This window comes from Emydura macquarii, unplaced genomic scaffold (assembly GCF_026122565.2).
Source record: "Emydura macquarii macquarii isolate MOO-44397 ecotype Brisbane River unplaced genomic scaffold, CSIRO-AGI_Emac_v2 contig_1043, whole genome shotgun sequence".
NCBI lineage: Eukaryota > Metazoa > Chordata > Testudines > Chelidae > Emydura > Emydura macquarii.
Window position 1 is genome coordinate 19676065 of NW_027131180.1, and position 17210 is coordinate 19693274.

The 17210-nt window shown below is 38.3% G+C and overlaps 1 protein-coding gene across 4 annotated transcripts in view; it reads left to right on the forward strand.

Annotated features, from left to right (window-relative positions):
- Positions 1–17210, forward strand: part of ERG (ETS transcription factor ERG) — a 187453-nt gene that overhangs the window by 157906 nt on the left and 12337 nt on the right. For 3 of the 4 annotated variants that reach the window (XM_067545246.1, XM_067545248.1, XM_067545247.1), the window contains 4 exons: positions 5993–6144; positions 10332–10535; positions 11494–11574; positions 14160–14231. In XM_067545246.1, the coding sequence (XP_067401347.1) occupies positions 5993–6144; positions 10332–10535; positions 11494–11574; positions 14160–14231 (509 nt within the window). The remainder of the gene's footprint in view (positions 1–5992; positions 6145–10331; positions 10536–11493; positions 11575–14159; positions 14232–17210) is intronic. The other variant, XM_067545249.1, reaches the window with a different exon arrangement.

The following is a 17210-nucleotide window of genomic DNA, read 5'->3' on the forward strand; positions in this document are numbered from 1 at the left end:
GTGGGACCAGGTGGCAGGGAGGGCTGAAGTTGGGGCTGGCCTTGGGCGGCTGGGAGGGCTGGGGCTGGCCTCAGGTGGCTTGGGAGGCGGGTGCCGGGACCGGGACTGGCCTCTTGTGGCAGGGAGGGCTGGGGCCGGCACCATACAGTGTCCTGTTTTCCCTGTGGGGAAATGTGGTCACCCTACGCATACCTGTTCTTGTTAAATGAGTGGCATAAACCCCATCAGCTTCAATGGGAACAGGACTGGGCCCAGAGTGTTTGGTAGGAAACATTATAACCTACATGCTTTTTTGGTATTTTCATGTCTGTGTTATATTGTAATCATGAGTAAAGAATGTTGTGTTGCTTTCCTAAGAAAGAGGCTATACAAAACTAGGAGTGTGTTCTCCTCTCAAAGGGCCAAATGCAGCTACATACCCGGGAAACTTCAGTGGGAATTTGCTCAAGTAAGAATTGAATGAGAGCCACTGTATTTGTCTACCTGTGCACCTATAACACCACTTAGCTAGAACTTCAGTTATGCTTGACATGGGAAAGAACATAGAAAGCATTAATTGAACTATGTCAACTAGTTTGAGCTTCTGATATTATGACTGAAGTCCAGCTTCATAGTCTCAGTACACATACAAAGGAATTGCAGCTAATGAAAATGGAGCCAGCCTCTGGGGTCTGCAGCATTTCTAGCTGTTTCTCCTCCTTTTCTCCCAGATTTTGGCAGTTTGGGGATGGCTTTGGTTCCCTGATTGCTCCTGGTGTTCCAAGCAGTGTTGGTGCTTAACCATCTTTTTCACATTTATCTGCTAAGGCAATTCACAGCTCACGTGAATGTTTCCACAGCAATGCATCTGTTTGTGATTTAGGCGCATAACTGGCCATGAAGCTTATGTAACAGTTGCAATGAAAAATATTGATTAAAAAGGTAGTGACAAATTTTGGAAAATGTAAAAAAAAAAAAAAGGCCACACTGGTAGGGAAAACATTGTTTTGTAAAAGGGCCATTTTTCAAAGGAAATACTTTTGTCTGAAAAAGCGTTGACTAGCTCTAGTCTGTAGGAGTTAAGTATGTGCAGAGAGAGGGGAATAAGCTGAGCATAGCTTGGAAGAAACTAAGTATAATTTGATCTTCATATGATGTAATTTGGTCAAATATAATTGACATTTATTGGCCTTCCTTTCTGAGGGATACTTCTCCGACTGTCTGGTCCCTATCCTCTGTGGAAAAGGAGATGTGGGAGGCTCAAGAGCCTACAAAAAACAGTGCCTCCTTTCCTAGGTCCCTGTGGAAGGCTCTCTGAGATGTTGGGACAGTGTCAAGAGGGAGTGTGGACTGTGTGAGCCTGTAGCTGGAGTTGGATGGTCCTGGTTTTGGAGGGGGAAGAGTAAACTGGGAGCAGAGTGAGTAATGCAGAGTGCGGATCCCTAAGCACTGGGATAGAACCAGGGTGCATGCCACAGAACGCAGAGAGAGAAACCCATCCCACTTCCCAGCATTATGGAATGTTCTGGAGGGACACTCTGCAAGGAGAGGCTCAGAGTTCTACTCTCATGAGACCCCTCCCATGCAAATAGGAATGGCAGGGAATAATCCAGGCTGTTGTTAAATTCACTAAACCAAACACTGCATAGATATTTCCATAACACAATTGGTTTAATTTTTTCCCTGGGGTAAATGAAAGATAGGTTTTCAAATCATAAGAATACTACAAAGAGGTAAGTTTATAATCAAAATTACATACACTGCCTTTCATTTGTCATCTCTTGCATTTACACACAGTATAGGTATGTTATTTCGCAAATAAATATTCCCGGAATAATAACGAATAAAAATTGTATTTCATATATTTATTTATGAACTCAGTCCTGCTTCTGTTGGGATCTATGAATGGCAAAACTCCCATTGGCTTCAATGATAGCAGGAGTGGGCTCTAAATCTCCCCTATCAAAGCATCTTGATTTTAAATGTTCCTAAATAAAGGGAAGATTTCCAGTTCCAAAAGCAGATGGAGAAATATTTTGCTCCACAAACATTTAGCAGCACTTAGAAATTAATTAGCATGGTACCTGACAAAACACTAAGAGCTCTGCTAACCTGGTCTTGATTCATAACTATTGTAGCCTTTTGGGGGCTTTTGTAAATTCCAGGTGTAACACAGTATATTTACAAAGGGTAAAAATAACATGCAGCTGTGAAGAAAAACATCTCAGGTTTCAGTTCTAGCCTGCAGTTCAGAATGAATCACTGCAAAGCTGCACCCTTTGTACTTGGGCACACTTTCTGAAGGCAACTTTTCCACTGCCCTCAGTCCCCTGATGATTCAGAAATAAAGCAGACTCACAAAATGTCCTAAAAAAACCTTTTAAAGACAATCCGTCTCTTGTTGTTCTGTGTACTAAAAATACCTTTTTCTGGTAGCTGCTTACGTTTTGGTTTTAATCTTCATAGTATGAAAGTCAGTTACATTTGCTGAATTAAGCTTGGTTCAGTAAAGCAATTAAGCATATGCTTAACTTTAAGCACCTTGGTAGTCCTTTTAGTGTTGTTGGTACTACTTACTTGCTGGAAGTTAAGCATGGGCTTAAATGCTTTACTGAATAGGGGCTTTGGTCATTTGTACAATAGATTAAAGGACCAAACTTTTGACCATCTGCTTCTGGATTTTAATGAAATATGTTAACTTAAGTTATGATCTTTTTTCCCATATGCTCTGTTTATAGTCAGATCAGAGAACCACCCTAGCAGTCCTGTCAGTCTGCCAGAAGACCTTTGCTACTACGGGATCTTTCACATAATTTATTGGTTTAGTGTTTACAATAGTTTTTTAATGCATGATTGCCTGTGGAAACGGTGTATGCTAAAACTGATGTATTTTATAGATACAACAATCCATTTAAATCTCTTGCATTCCAAGTTCTTTTTATAGAAATTAGAAAATTAAGTAACTTTGCAAATTAGACCAGAGGATGTGACTAGTAGTCTGTTTTACAAAACCATTCAAAATAATCTCTATATACAAAAAAAATCAATAAACAGGCCAAACTGCCCTCATTGACGTCCATGTAACCCAATGGGGTTGCACTGACATGGAAAAGGGCAGAATTTGGCCTGTGTCTCTGACTATAAATGGAGTTAAGTATGCAATCTCATTTATACACAGGTGCCAGTTCTATTTGTTAAATGTAAACAGAAAAGCCACACAGAGATTTTCTCAGAAACTTACTCACAACATGTAAATATGTCTGGAAGAATTTTTTTTTGTCTGTTTTGCCTCTGTCTAGTAGAAATAAGGTTGAACAGGTTGCAGTTAATTCAATTTCTATTTAGAGGTGTACTGACTGCAGGAACATAGCATGCTACTGCATGGCATGTGCATCTGCTAAAAAATAGGACGTTCAACTAAATTCTGTATCTAAGGCTGATTATTGTGCAATTACTGAAGGATTATCTATTAAATAAGAAACAGTTACAGAATTCACCCAAGATCTACTTAAATCATTCTGGGATCTGTAAGACAATACGATCCAGTAGATATGAAAGGGACTGGAAGTCAGGAAGTTGAGGGAGGTGGGAGGTTCCTGGCAGCTTGTGACCTTGGGCAAGTCACTTGAGCCAAACATTTCAGAAGCATAACTCATTATGGGACGCCTTAATCTGAGATATATAAAGCCTGATTTTCAGAGGTGCGAGAGCCCACAATTGCAGTTGACTTTAACTAGATATCACCTTGGAAAATCAGGTGCCACATTCAAGAACTGCACAAATTCATTTTAATATAAAATAAGAATGAAGACATCAAAAACTTGTGGACACTTCTGAAAATGTGGGCCTTAACTTTTTTCCACCTCCTCTCCCCATGTGTAAATATGGGACAGTAACACTTATCATTCTTTTTTAAATGCTTTCAAATTGATGGTGAAAAATGCTATATAATTTCTAGGTATTATTGAATTGCACATATGAGATTATTATAAAGCACATATAGATAACCTTACATTAATAGTATTTATTGTGAAATTTAGACTTAGGGTAAAATATCTGCCACAGAAATACCTTAAGTATGTTGAATGCCTAATCAGTGTTTTTATAGCCTAATTTCCTGTCCAGGTCCGGCCTAAAAGAGCTCCAAACTGGATGGAACAAAAATGGCAAAAGCAAAAGACTTACCTCAAGAAGTTTCTCCCTGGCTGAATTTAGGCTGTAATGACATAGCAACAGCACAATAATGGCAAAACAACAAGCCCCCAAACATTAAGTTAATTCAGCATGAAACGTTTTTTCATTCCCACTGAAAAAACTTGGCAATATTGGCCCCCCTGTTCAGCAACGAATTTAAGCACATGCCTATCATTGCCTTGAGTGGGACTACATATGATCTAAAAGTTAGGCATGTGCTTAAGTGACTTGCTGAATTGGGACCTCATAGTTGGACTTTTATTTTAATTGATATTTGAACAGCAAAAATATCAGCATTTTTAAATGAATCCTTAATTGAAATGAATACCTTCAAATAACTGTACACTTTAAGGTAATCTTTAGGAACTATCCCCTTTAAATCATCCTTCTACTTATGGTGTATAGACTCTGGGGCAAATTGTGGGTCCTTTTCCCACTTTTGTTCCCAAACAAGTGCAAATTACAAGTGTGAAAGTGTGCATAATCTGGCCATGTGTGCACTTCTGCATTGACACCCATGCACATTGCTTGTACCAGGAGCATAAATAATCTGAATTGGGTCGGGCACACAGTGTCCAAGGGCAGGTTGAAGGGACCATGATAAAACACATGGTCCATATCGCAGGGCCACTTTGCTCTACCCTGAAATGGACCTCCATGATTTAATATGTGGAGGACACTGCAGGTTCTGTGGAGTGTAAACTGATCGGGTATGGAAGGAGTCAGAACTGAGGTGCAATTATATTTATAGGGTTAAAATGTCCAGGAAAAGAAAGTCTTTTAGGGGTGTAATTTTCTTGTAGACAGAATGTCTCTCTAATCAACATGACTTGCTGCCTATTACACACATCCACAGTACAGATGCATTATTGCAGTGGCAGAATTAAATGAATGCTTATGATACTTGTATTGTATAACTTTAACTCCCCCCCCCCACCCTCTTTACATTTAAAGATATTCCCTTGTGGTTGTGTTCTTTCTTTTGATTTTTGAAGCAATTTTTGTCTATATGATGAAACACATTGAAGACATTAAATTAAGGGTCAAATATGCCTGTGTCTGGCAGGAAGAAAATTGTGATGCCATTAAAAGGCCATTAGGGAACCCCCTATGGAACGTTAAACTCTGAAGGCTCTATTCAGAAGGCAAAGCCAAAAGTAAAAAGGTGTCTGGTTGCAGATCCTCTGCAGACGTCCACTGCTTGACTTCAGTACCATTGAGACTGTGTTAGGCAGAAGCTGAGTCTTTCTCAGTCATGCATATGGTATTTTGAATCATGCTTTGGCAAAAGACCCTTTTATATGGGCATACATAGAAGTGTCTGCGCTGCACTATATGATGTGCATTTAATGGAGCTGAGCATGTACCTAGTGAAACAATGAAGGTAGAAAGTTCTCTAAAGCTAAGTAACAACTCTGGCTTTCAGTATATCTGTGTATTTTGCCATGCTCTCTATATCATATTTAGAGAGACAAGCAAGGTCTCTGCCTGTGACCCTCCAGTCTAAATCATCTAGCCCCACCTATTAAATAAATAAATTACTGGCCACTGTATGCTTGCAAATATAAGGCCAGATCCTCAGCTGGTGTAAACTGGTGTAGTTCCATTTAAGTCAGTCATATTTTCAGAGCAAAGTCAATTAAGGGACCAGAAGCAGGGTCTTTTAGTATGTTACTAGTTTCCCAGCCCTTACAATAAAGTCTCTCTCTCTCTCTCTCTCTCTCTCTCTCTCTCTCTCTCTCATATGTAATTTTAATACTAATGAAAATATTAGTGAGAGTGATATAATAATCCAGGCAAATTCTGATTCTTTTTCTAGGAATTCCCCTGATGACTGCAGCGTGGCAAAAGGAGGGAAAATGGTCAGTGGCTCAGACAATGTTGGAATGAACTATGGAAGTTATATGGAAGAGAAACATGTTCCACCACCAAACATGACAACTAATGAACGAAGAGTTATTGTTCCAGCAGGTTAGAAGCTTTAAAAGAGAAATCCTCCTTCTAAGTAGCAAAATCTGTTACCGATACCATTAGGAAATCGGTTAACCAGATCAGATTGAAAGAGTACCTATTCTTTTATTAAATTAGATATGCTACATATAAAAGACAAAGATAGTCTGATAAGAGAGATTGGGAAGAAAGAATACTAAAATCTCAGAATTGTTATGAAGAATGAGTTGAGAAATATAAAAATAAAGCCAGTTCATTAGACAATGCTGCCCACATTTTGGAGGTGTCAGATGACTCCTGCCTGGTGCTTTCCATAGCCCCTTGCTCTCCCACAGTCATAGACACTACAGCTGTCAATGACTTTTGTGCAGAGTACACAAGAGGAGGTTAAAATGTTCCTTGTACACCCCCTGCAAGTGCCAGATGCAATCTGGGCCTAAGCGTAATAAAAAAGAGGCTTGATTTGTGAAATTAAGCAGTGTATAATAATCCATTTGTTCAGATTATTCTCTGTATTTGAGCAATGTAATAAATTTTAATAAGCAAACTGACATTTCCCTGTAAAATAATGGCAAGGCTGATAAATTCAGTAGCTAGTAGCAAGCTTTACTGTGGACTTCAGAAGATAATTGGACAAGAAGGCATTCACTACTTTGTGCCCTGTCTTCTTCATGTATCTCAGGTGCTGGGAATAATCTTTAAATTGCAGAATGATCAGCACGCACAAACCCAAACTCAAAACAACAGACAATCATGTTACAATATAAATGTATACATAGGACATCTACAGCATATAGACAGAAGAGTATAATTTGCTATTAGTTCTTGAACTGCAGAAATGACTTCACATGAAACATTCCTGCTGCTACTACCTTGCATAATGTTATTACAGTTATTCAGTTGCTAAGGTCTGCAAGAGCACTAGCTGTGGCTAATTTTGCAAGCTATAATTACATCGGTTATTTGTCAAGCAACACAAAGATACACATACATACACACACATTGCACAACCGCCACATGTATTTAGACAGGGCTTTTCTGAACGGCAGCAAAGAGATTCATTCAATGACAAAGTCTTCTGCAAAACTGGAAACAGGCAGCCCTGAACCTGACAGCATTCACATGTAACTTTGCAAAATGAACGCTTCTCTCAATGATAGCTGCTATCTTTTCCAATCTTTTAATTACCATAGGCTTGTAAAGGTCATAAAGATGTCTTTCCTTTTAGCATCTCCCTTGAGATATATTTTGAGATTAATCAAAACGTGAGTTAGGGAGCAAGATGATCATGGTTACAACCAGTTATTTTGTGAAGCGTACAAAAATACTTGGGTGAAGCTCATGTGTCAGATATGTAGGTGTTTTCACTTCTCTTCCACAAGTGCAATGTACAAGATGATGTGGTAAAGCTTACAAAAATCAAAACACAGGATTCATAACTTGCAATTAAGCTAATGATAGAGTTCAGGACTCATATTCAAATTCATCACCACAAATAAGAAGCATTTAAAAAAATTGTACATATGATAAAATGGTTGGCGAACCTCCTAAGGTTTGAGTGTTCACTTCAATTTAAACTGAATTTAACTGATGAACGTCAGGGATGTCAGACATGGGCAATCACAGTTTGTCTCATCATGAATTCTAGTTCTAGTTCCCCAGACAACCCATGCACCTTTTCCTCCCTCAGTAACCAGCCCCCCATCTATGAAGATCAAAGTCCGTCAGGCTAGTACCCATGCCCACTAGGTTGTGGGCTGCCTTACGCTTCCCAGTAATCTGATGATTCTGTCTCTTGTGTGCTTCAAAATATAGGAGGGGTCTCTAAAGTTTCAGAGAGCTAAGGGCTCAGGCCTTAAAATGCATGTAACATAACTAAAGGGGAAGCCCAGGAAGCATAGAAGATGAAGTGAAAAGTTGCAAATAGGGTGAAAGACTTCAGTGAGCACCATAGACCTGTGAGAATGGCTCTGGGAGCAGAATGGGTTAAGGCTGATTAGGAGAGAAAAGATGGTTTTGAGATTAAGACAGTCACTGCCCAGGCACTCAGAAGGTTAAAGTTCAAGTCCCAGATCTTCCATGGAATTTCTGAGTGACCTTGGGAAGGTCACTTAATCTCTTTCTTCTTGGTTCCTGATCTTTGTCTTACATGTTATATCTTATATGATATTTTGTCTGTTTAAAATGTAAGATCTTCAAGGCAGGAGCTGTTTCTTACTATCTATACATAGAGTGCATGGCTTGATGGGGCCCTGATATTGGTTGGGGCCTCTAAACACTGTTGTTATACAAATAAATAATGAGAAGAGAGGTCAAGGGTTAAATTCATAGGACTCTGTGGGATGGGAGTGGAGAGAGGTAATTTAGAGAGAAAAGTAATGGTAGAGTTGGAGTTAGGAATTAGAACTGTGTGAATAATGAATTTTTTGTTTCAGTGGATGAACTGAAAAAATTAGAGGAAAAAATAAGTGTGTATCACCCTGAAATAAACATTTTAGAAAAATTTTGTAGAATCAAAAAAGTAGAAAGAATTTCATTATGGTTCATACTACACATTTTGTTCAACCCAAAGCAAAATGTTTTGTTTTTTAAAACTTTTAAAACTTTATATATATAATTGACATAACATTCAAAATTAAAAGTTTCTCCAATCAAAAAGTCAAAGTGTATCAATATTTTGACTTTTTTGGAATTTTTTGGGTGGGTTTTTTCAACTGAAATAATTTGGTGAATTCAACACCAATTTGCAAAATGTTTCAATCAACATGAATCTGCAGTTTTTGGTGAAAAAACATTTGTCCAAAAAATTTTGCCCAGCTCTTAAAAAACGGGGGAGAAATGGGCAAAGATTGGGACCAGTTCATTTTCCCCCCAGTTTTCCCAGTATCTGATATAACTCACAAAAGCTGATGCAATGCAGGATGTTCAGCAGCATACAGCAGTACATCACAACAGTCTAAGACAGGACTGGATTAATGAGATTGGAGGCCCAGAGCTAATGTTTTTGGAAGCCCCCTTTTTATGAACCCTGTATTAATGAAAAGAAAAGAGTACCCAGCTTATGGAACTCAGCAAGTCGTGTATATTACTGAATAAACATAAAAATAAAATTGAAAACAATGAACGGGTTATACTGCCTGGATAAACATAAAAACATAAAACTTTAAGAGTCAAATGAAATGGTGTGTGTTTAAACTGGGATCTTGTGAGCTTTATGTGATGCAAATTCAGTTTTGAATCCTCAAATGACAGCGTATGAAGTAAATCCCATTTAGCTGACATGACAGCAAAAGCATTAAGCTTTGTTTCTACCATAGCTGATCAAAGAGGATTTTTTATTCAGAGAAAACTTAGAGAACAATCTCTCTGCTTCACAGCTGGCAATGGGTACATTCAAATACAGGCTCAACACAATGAAGATATTTGGGAAAACATTACTCAGATCTTTATCATGCAAAAATGCGATGATTCCAGTAGGAATCTTATCCCGCATGTCACAATATCTTATAAATGCTGAAAATTGATACATTTTGGCAAAAAGCTCAGGCTCTATATCATTTGGGTAAGGTTGAGCAACCAGTGAGTGCATGTTTTCTTCTCCTCTTCACTTTGTATTTGATAGAGCATTCTTCATTTCCTAACCTATCTAATTGAATCTATGATAACTTACTGAGTAATAGGCTGAAGCCTGAAGTCCTTACTCGGCCTTTCCCTAGAAAAAACTGATATTGACTTCACTGAGTGTTTTGCCTGAGTAAAGAGTATGAACTTCACCAGAAAACTTTGAAAATGATAGTTATAGGCTTCTGTCCTGCAACAGGTGCTGTGAATGCAAACCTCTGTACCCAGTGGGACTCTGCATATGTACAGGAGTTTACATTAGTGTGTGAACAATAATGTAGGACAATGATGAGGCATAACAGTGGGAGTGAAATCAGTGGGATGGCAAGTTACCAGTAAAGTGAATGTGTTATAGATGATAAACAGCAGTCCCAACTCACCACCACACTTTGGACAGTCATTTTTTCCCAGGTCTTCTTTTCCCAAAATGGACCAAATTCTTTTTTTTTTTTTTTTTAAAACAACTACACTGAATATACTGCATCATGGATTAACATGGTCCAGTGTGACAACAATTTACTTTGTTAATTTAGTACTGCTCTACGTACCAAAAACATTCTAATTTTATGCTTTGTGAAACTATTCAGATCCTACATTATGGAGTACAGACCACGTACGTCAGTGGTTGGAATGGGCCGTGAAGGAATATGGTCTTCCAGACGTTGACATCTTGTTGTTCCAGAACATTGATGGGAAGGAGCTGTGTAAAATGACCAAAGATGACTTCCAGAGACTCACCCCAAGCTATAATGCAGATATCCTCCTCTCACACCTACACTACCTCAGAGAGAGTAAGACAATTTCCCTTCTTTATGATGGTTAGAACAAATCTATCAACAGTATTTCCAGTTATAGTGCCTTTTCAATTTGGGATTTCAAGTCTCTCTACCTCAAATGTCACTGCTTCTGAGAATATTAAATAGGGCCTGATCCAAAGCTTATTCAAATTGATCGAAAGACTCCCATTGGCTGCAGTGTGCCTAAGACCAGGCTCATTGTGATTACTTTAAGAAATGATTTTAGGAATATCTCAAAATGTCCATATAAGGCAAAAATTAATTTGAAACCCAGCCCATTCATCCACAATACTGTAGGAAGAAAATCAAAGGGGACTTTTGGTGGTGATGTTTTTTCTGGTCACGTACTCTTTCTATTTTAGGTATGAGAACCCTAAATGAGAGTGAAAACACTGATTTTTAAGTAAAATTCCAGGCATGATTCTATGAACATGTGTGGTCTGTTCTACTCTGCATAGGTGCATGTAGCTCTCATTGAAATTAATAAGAGTTATGTACATTCATGGAGAAGAGAACAGAATCTCCTAAGTCTGTAACCAATAGGATTTGTAGTTCATGGCTAACATTCTAAGGGGGAAGAAGGGAACAGTGAATTAATTATTTGAAGGCTGTAGCCCTGACCTGAGAAAATTTTCAAATTTGCATAATTAAAAAAATTAAAATAAGCAAACATGGATTTTTAAAAAAACAAACATTGTAACACCAGCGTGATGCAGTCTTTCCATACACACACATCAATAATCAGATGGAAATATTATTTATTAATAATATTACTGAAATGAATACCCTAGTTTAAGCTTTAACACACACAGTCCTCCCTGACAAACAGCAGAACGAAACTGATTGTTATTAGACTTGCTTTAAAACAATCCTAGTGGGGGAAAAATGGTTTTAGAAGATAATTCTCAATTTTTTTTTTCATTTTGGTGTTGCTTTTTGTTTTGTTTTGTAGCTCCTCTTCCACATTTGACTTCAGATGATGTTGATAAGGCCTTACAAAACTCTCCACGGTTAATGCATGCTAGAAACACAGGTAATGCTGGTACCGCTCCCATTCCTATAGGTCATCTTCTAAAAGCACAGGGTTCCTGTATAAGTTGCATGCTAAAACATGGAAATGGTAAATCAGCAGGGAGACTGTGTATTCTCCCCTGATATTTATGTAAGACTCATATTAGCAGTTATGAGAGTTTTACTTACACACACACACACACACACACACACACACACACACAGGTGAGATCATTTAGGACCAGATTCTGCAATTGGATCCATGTGTTCAAACTCATGTACCCATGCAGGTGCAAGGGCCCACCCACATGCAACAAACTGCACTTAGTCTCTAAGGCGCTGATCCTATCCTATTCTATTCTGCAGTCAGATCCACACAGATGGCTCCCTTGACCTGCATGGAGCCCCACTAAAGTCAATGGAGCACAGTACTGGCTCTGGAGGCCACCTGCACAGATCAGCATGAAGTATTGATGCATAAGTCAGGTTTATTTCTCCCATAAAGTATGCTGCATCATGGACCCATTCAGTATACTATATCATATATTTAAATACTTTTTTATCACAAAAAGAACAGTTAGCCATGGATAAGCAAGGATTTCACTTTTCCCCATTATAGAAGACAGTACGGATTGTTTTGCTGATGGAGTATTTCCAATTTTAATCTTTTAATTTAGACTTTTAATTTAATCTTTTAATTTATAAAAAGGTTTTTATAACCTCACAAAATGTAAAAGATGTATGGGATTTTTTAAAGCAAAAATCCCTTTTTACCATGCTAGGCCATTATCCCATACTACTACTATGCTTGGGCCTTTTTAAAGGTGGGGTGGGGGGTGGAGGGAGAATGCATTTTATAGACTGCTTCCTCTCCCCAGTGTGCTCTTCCAATATTGGTTTTCATGCTGACTCCCTGAGTCTTTTCTGAGCTGAAGTCGTACTAAGAGCTGATTCTCCTCGCTGTATAATGCTTTATAGATATGCATATAACCCTCCATCACATACATTGCCTATAATATGGGGCTTCCCCTAAGTCTCAGGGAAGTTTGATCTGAATTTAAATTTAAAAAAAAAAGTTATTACTACTCACCTATGTATGAGCCACCCTGGCCAAATAGGGGATGTATATGAAACAATCTTTAAAAGTATATTTCTTCTGCAAAATTCTATGATGTTACAAGATTTCACACAAAATATTTATGAAAAAAAATCAGTGGAAGTTTTGTTTTGTTCTAGCAGTTGCATAACAGAGAGTGACATGGAATGCTATATAATATATTTGATTAGATAAAAGTTTTGGTATCACGTTATCATGCCTGAGGGTATTAGTTACCTACAGTGACCAGAAATAACAACTATTTAAAAAATGGAAAATCTAGTATCAAAAAAGAATATGAATATTCTGCATTTTTTCTCTCTTACACTTCAACAATTACCAGTTTCCCTGCAAAATTACTGCATAGTTACTCAAAGATGCTCTTTGCTAAGATCAAATATTTCATATCCAATATATCCTCTGTCTAGGGACTCGAGGTTTGATCCAAAGTCCATTTAAGTCAGTGGGAGCCTCTCAATTGAATTCAATGGACTTTGGAACAGTCCTTAAATTCCATTTTAAAAATAAATAGACTTGAGGGTCTTTTCCATCTCTGACAGTCAGAATCCTACTTTAGCAATGAACTTCCCTACACATTTATCCAGTAGTTCCTCAGTGATTCCCTATGTTACCTTTTTTTGTGTACTTGCAATGGTGTTGAGATTTCTTAGTTTATTTGCCCAAAACAAAATAATCTGCATTTACCTCACTGAGATTACTGATACACTGCAGCTACATAGATGACATTTATGTTAGTAATATCATACAGTTCAGACGAATAATAATATTTGTTCTGTTTGGTTCTGTTTGTATAAAAATCTGGGGTGGGAATTTCAAAGGAGCCTAAGGGGATTAGTGTCCAACTTCTTTTAAAAATCAATAGCAGTAGGACACACAATCCCTGTAGGTTCCTTTCAGATTTCCAACCATGATAATTATAAATCTGTTAACATGGTTAGAGCTATTTAAATTCCTGAAATAGTCAGACATCGTTTTCTGCATCAAAGTGGCTATTTTTACAATGTTTCACTATCCACTGAGAATTAATTCTCTGGGAGTCTGATCCAAAATCCATGGAAGTAAATGAAAAGACTCCTACTGACTTCCAGGGGCTTTGGATCAGGCCCTAGGTTATCTGCTGAAAATATCCACAGGTGAGGGAGAGGTAAACACTAAGTAAAGATAAAGCAAAATAAATTTCAATTCACAGCAAATATGAAACCTGCTGAAATGTGGGGGCCAGTTTTTCTAAATTTAAAAAATATGGACTTTATTCTCTTCTTATTTACCTTGGTTTACACTGGGGTATCTCTATTAATTTGAATGGATTTACATTGGTATGAAGGAGACTAGAATCAGGCCCTATAAACCACACTCCTGGGTGACAAAACATTTGTTCATATGCTTCATTCAAATGCATTATGACAGGCTGAAATGCAGTTAGCAGTGGCAGTGCTGGCTGTGGGGAAAAAAATAGTCCTTATGTGTTTTGTCTCCACTTTTTCCTGCAGGAGGGGCAGCTTTTATTTTCCCAAATACTTCAGTTTACCCAGAAGCGACACAAAGAATTGCAGCCCGGCCAGGTATGAGTGATGATCTTTTCATGTGCTGTGATCTTGCTCACTCTCACGTCTCACCTCTCTCTTCTTCAGACGTCTCTATATAAAATAGCACACTATGTAAAGGTTGAGTAATATATAGCTATCAATATATGTGGTCCCCTGTAGGGAGGAGCAGTTTAATGAGTCTGTTTTTCCATAGTCTTCTCTTTTTGAGGCCGTGTGGTCTTGTGGATAGAGCAGTGGGCTGAGACTTAGGATCTATTCCCAGCACTTTCCATGGGCCTGCTGAGTGATCTTGGGCAAGTTACATCACCTGTCTGTGCCTCAGTTTCCCTATCTTTAAATGAAGATAATGATAATGACCTCTTTTCTAAAGCACTTTGAGATTTACTGGTGATAAGTCCTATGTAAGAGTATGATATTCATGTTATTATTTGTTTCTCTCTCTGTTTACTGTTTATTTTTGAGACAAACTAACTGGATACATGGGTATAAAAGCATAACAACAAACAACATCAGAACTGGGAAGCCTATGAAAGAATATGTGGGTCTGCTGGATCACCAAGGGTAAACGGAACACTTAAGGAGGAAAAGAACATTGCTGAGAAGCTAAAGGGTTTTTTGGCATCAGGCTTCCCCACTGAGGATGTTGGGAAGATACCTAGCCTGGATCTTTGCTTTTCCAATACTAAAGAGGAGGTACTAGCAGGGATTGAGGCAACAGAAGAAAAGAAAGTGATTAAAAAGCAATGTCACCAGGTCCAGGTGATATATATCCAAGAGTACTTTATTATGCCCACAGTCATGTGAACCCCATGATGCACCACATGGATGGTCAGAGGGGAAACCACATTGCTTCATGGGAGATGTAGTCTAGCCAGGGAGCCCAGCCCAGCAGAGAGAACCAAAGCTCCCATGAGGATATGCAACACCAAAGGAAGATGCAGTTTAATGTTGAACTGATTCAAAATGAAATGTTTTGGGTCAGTTCAGCCAATCAAAATATTTCAGTTTGGATCCAGCTGGCCTGAAATGTAAGATTTCATTTTGGTTTTCCCAACAGAAAATCAAAACAATTTAGTAAAATGTGAAATTTCCCACAGAAAATTTTGGTTTTGCAGAAACTTCATTTTCTGTTAAAAAATCATTTCAACAGAAAATTCCTGATAGTTCTAGTTTCAGACAAGGTCTAACTCTTAATTAGAATGAACATAGTCTAACTTTTACAGAGAAGCTATTCTATAGCTAAATAACTTTTGCTAATAACAGGAGTTGATATGATTATCCTCGGGTCAGTCATTGATTACAAGGAAAAGAAAAAAGGAAGCACAGAGTAAAAGTAAAGAGTAAAGTAAAAATTCATCAGCCAAACATTGTGATGCAATTCGAGAGAGTGAATCAAAATTAAACATTGCCATTGTTAAATTAATATAATGGAGAATAGGAAGTGAGTGAGATGCCTGAAGAATTAGAATGACAAAGTCTTATTTCTTCAGTTGTCCTGACAATAGAATACCAGGAATTTTTTGCAAGTTAAAAGTGACACACTGTAGCAGCTCAGAAAGGCATAATATGGGATTGCCTAAATGTCTCATCAAACAGGAGTGAATTACAAGATCTGTTCTAGATAAGGACATATTATACCAATTTCTCATGAGTAAAAACAGACCAGCTTATCTATGATAGCAATATGTTTAACAGAATACAAATCATTGTCCAAATAAACTCCCAGATCCTGAAATAGGAATGAAGTCTTAATTTTGATGCTGTTTCAAGTAGGGCTGAGAATTGGATCTTTCTTTTAAAAGAGGGTGTAGTCACACAACTGTACGAGGATGTGTTTTGCTTCGTGACTCAAGAGTTTTCTCACAGTACTAAATTTATACTTAATGAATTTCAGATATGTGATGTATTAAAAATAAAGTCTGAACAACCCCTACCAGTAGTATGCAGATGCACTAGTTCTGTGCAACTATCCTTAATATACAGATGCACAAGAGCCTCCCCACCCCCCACCCCCACCCCACAAAGCAGACAAAAAATGAGGCGTACAGACAGGATGATGATAGGGACATATCTCATTAGTACCATATTTTCCTCCTTTTCCCCTACCCTCTTTGTGCGGGAGTGAGGGGTTAGGAAAAATTGGAACTACCAATCTGACATCACCCTTTCCCCCCTTTGCTTATATATTGTGTCCTTCTCCTGCTCCCTTTGGACTAGATTCTTGGCCCTGTTCAAGATGTTGCACACACTGGTCACAAACTCCTACCTGGGAACACCATTAACACAGAAGGGCTCTCAACAGGTGGAGAGCCAGCATAGCCAGCTTGTGCACCTCCCTCTTTGCTCCCTGGTGCATAGGACCCGTAGTTGGAGGAAAGAAGTCTGAAAGGGCAGGCAGCAGCAAGCAAAGGGGAATGGATGAAGTAGGTTGCACTCTGGCATTCCTCAGCTGCCATATGATCCATTGTGGACCATAACCACATAACACTTGTTTAGAATAGTCCCCAGTCTGTTATAATCTTCATCAGGCTGTCCTAACCTGCATCCAGAGCTGGGCAGAGGATCAGGATGCTCAAGATAAACTCTCTGACAGTCCCTCTCCATTTCTACTGTTTGCGGTAGAAGCTGGACAAAGCACATAATTTACCCTTTGTCTGTCTTTGTTTTCCTTTTGGATGGTAAGTTCCCCAGGGAGAAGACTACCTCTAACTATTTGCTTTAATAGCACTGAGCGCAACTGGATCCCAATTTGATTGGGGCTTCTGGGTGCGACTATAGTATAATAAAAAATAATAATTGTACTGTACACAGTTACTCAGATCAGGGATAAATACCCATAGTTAGCACTATTTTCTCCAATTCTGTATGTTTCCATAAGAGAAGAATCTGATATAAAAGTAGAAAAATCACTGATAAAATGCACAATTACTTAAAATGTAATACAGAACAAAAAGTGTATATCTCAGCAAAATTGAAGTTTTGAGAGTGTAAGAT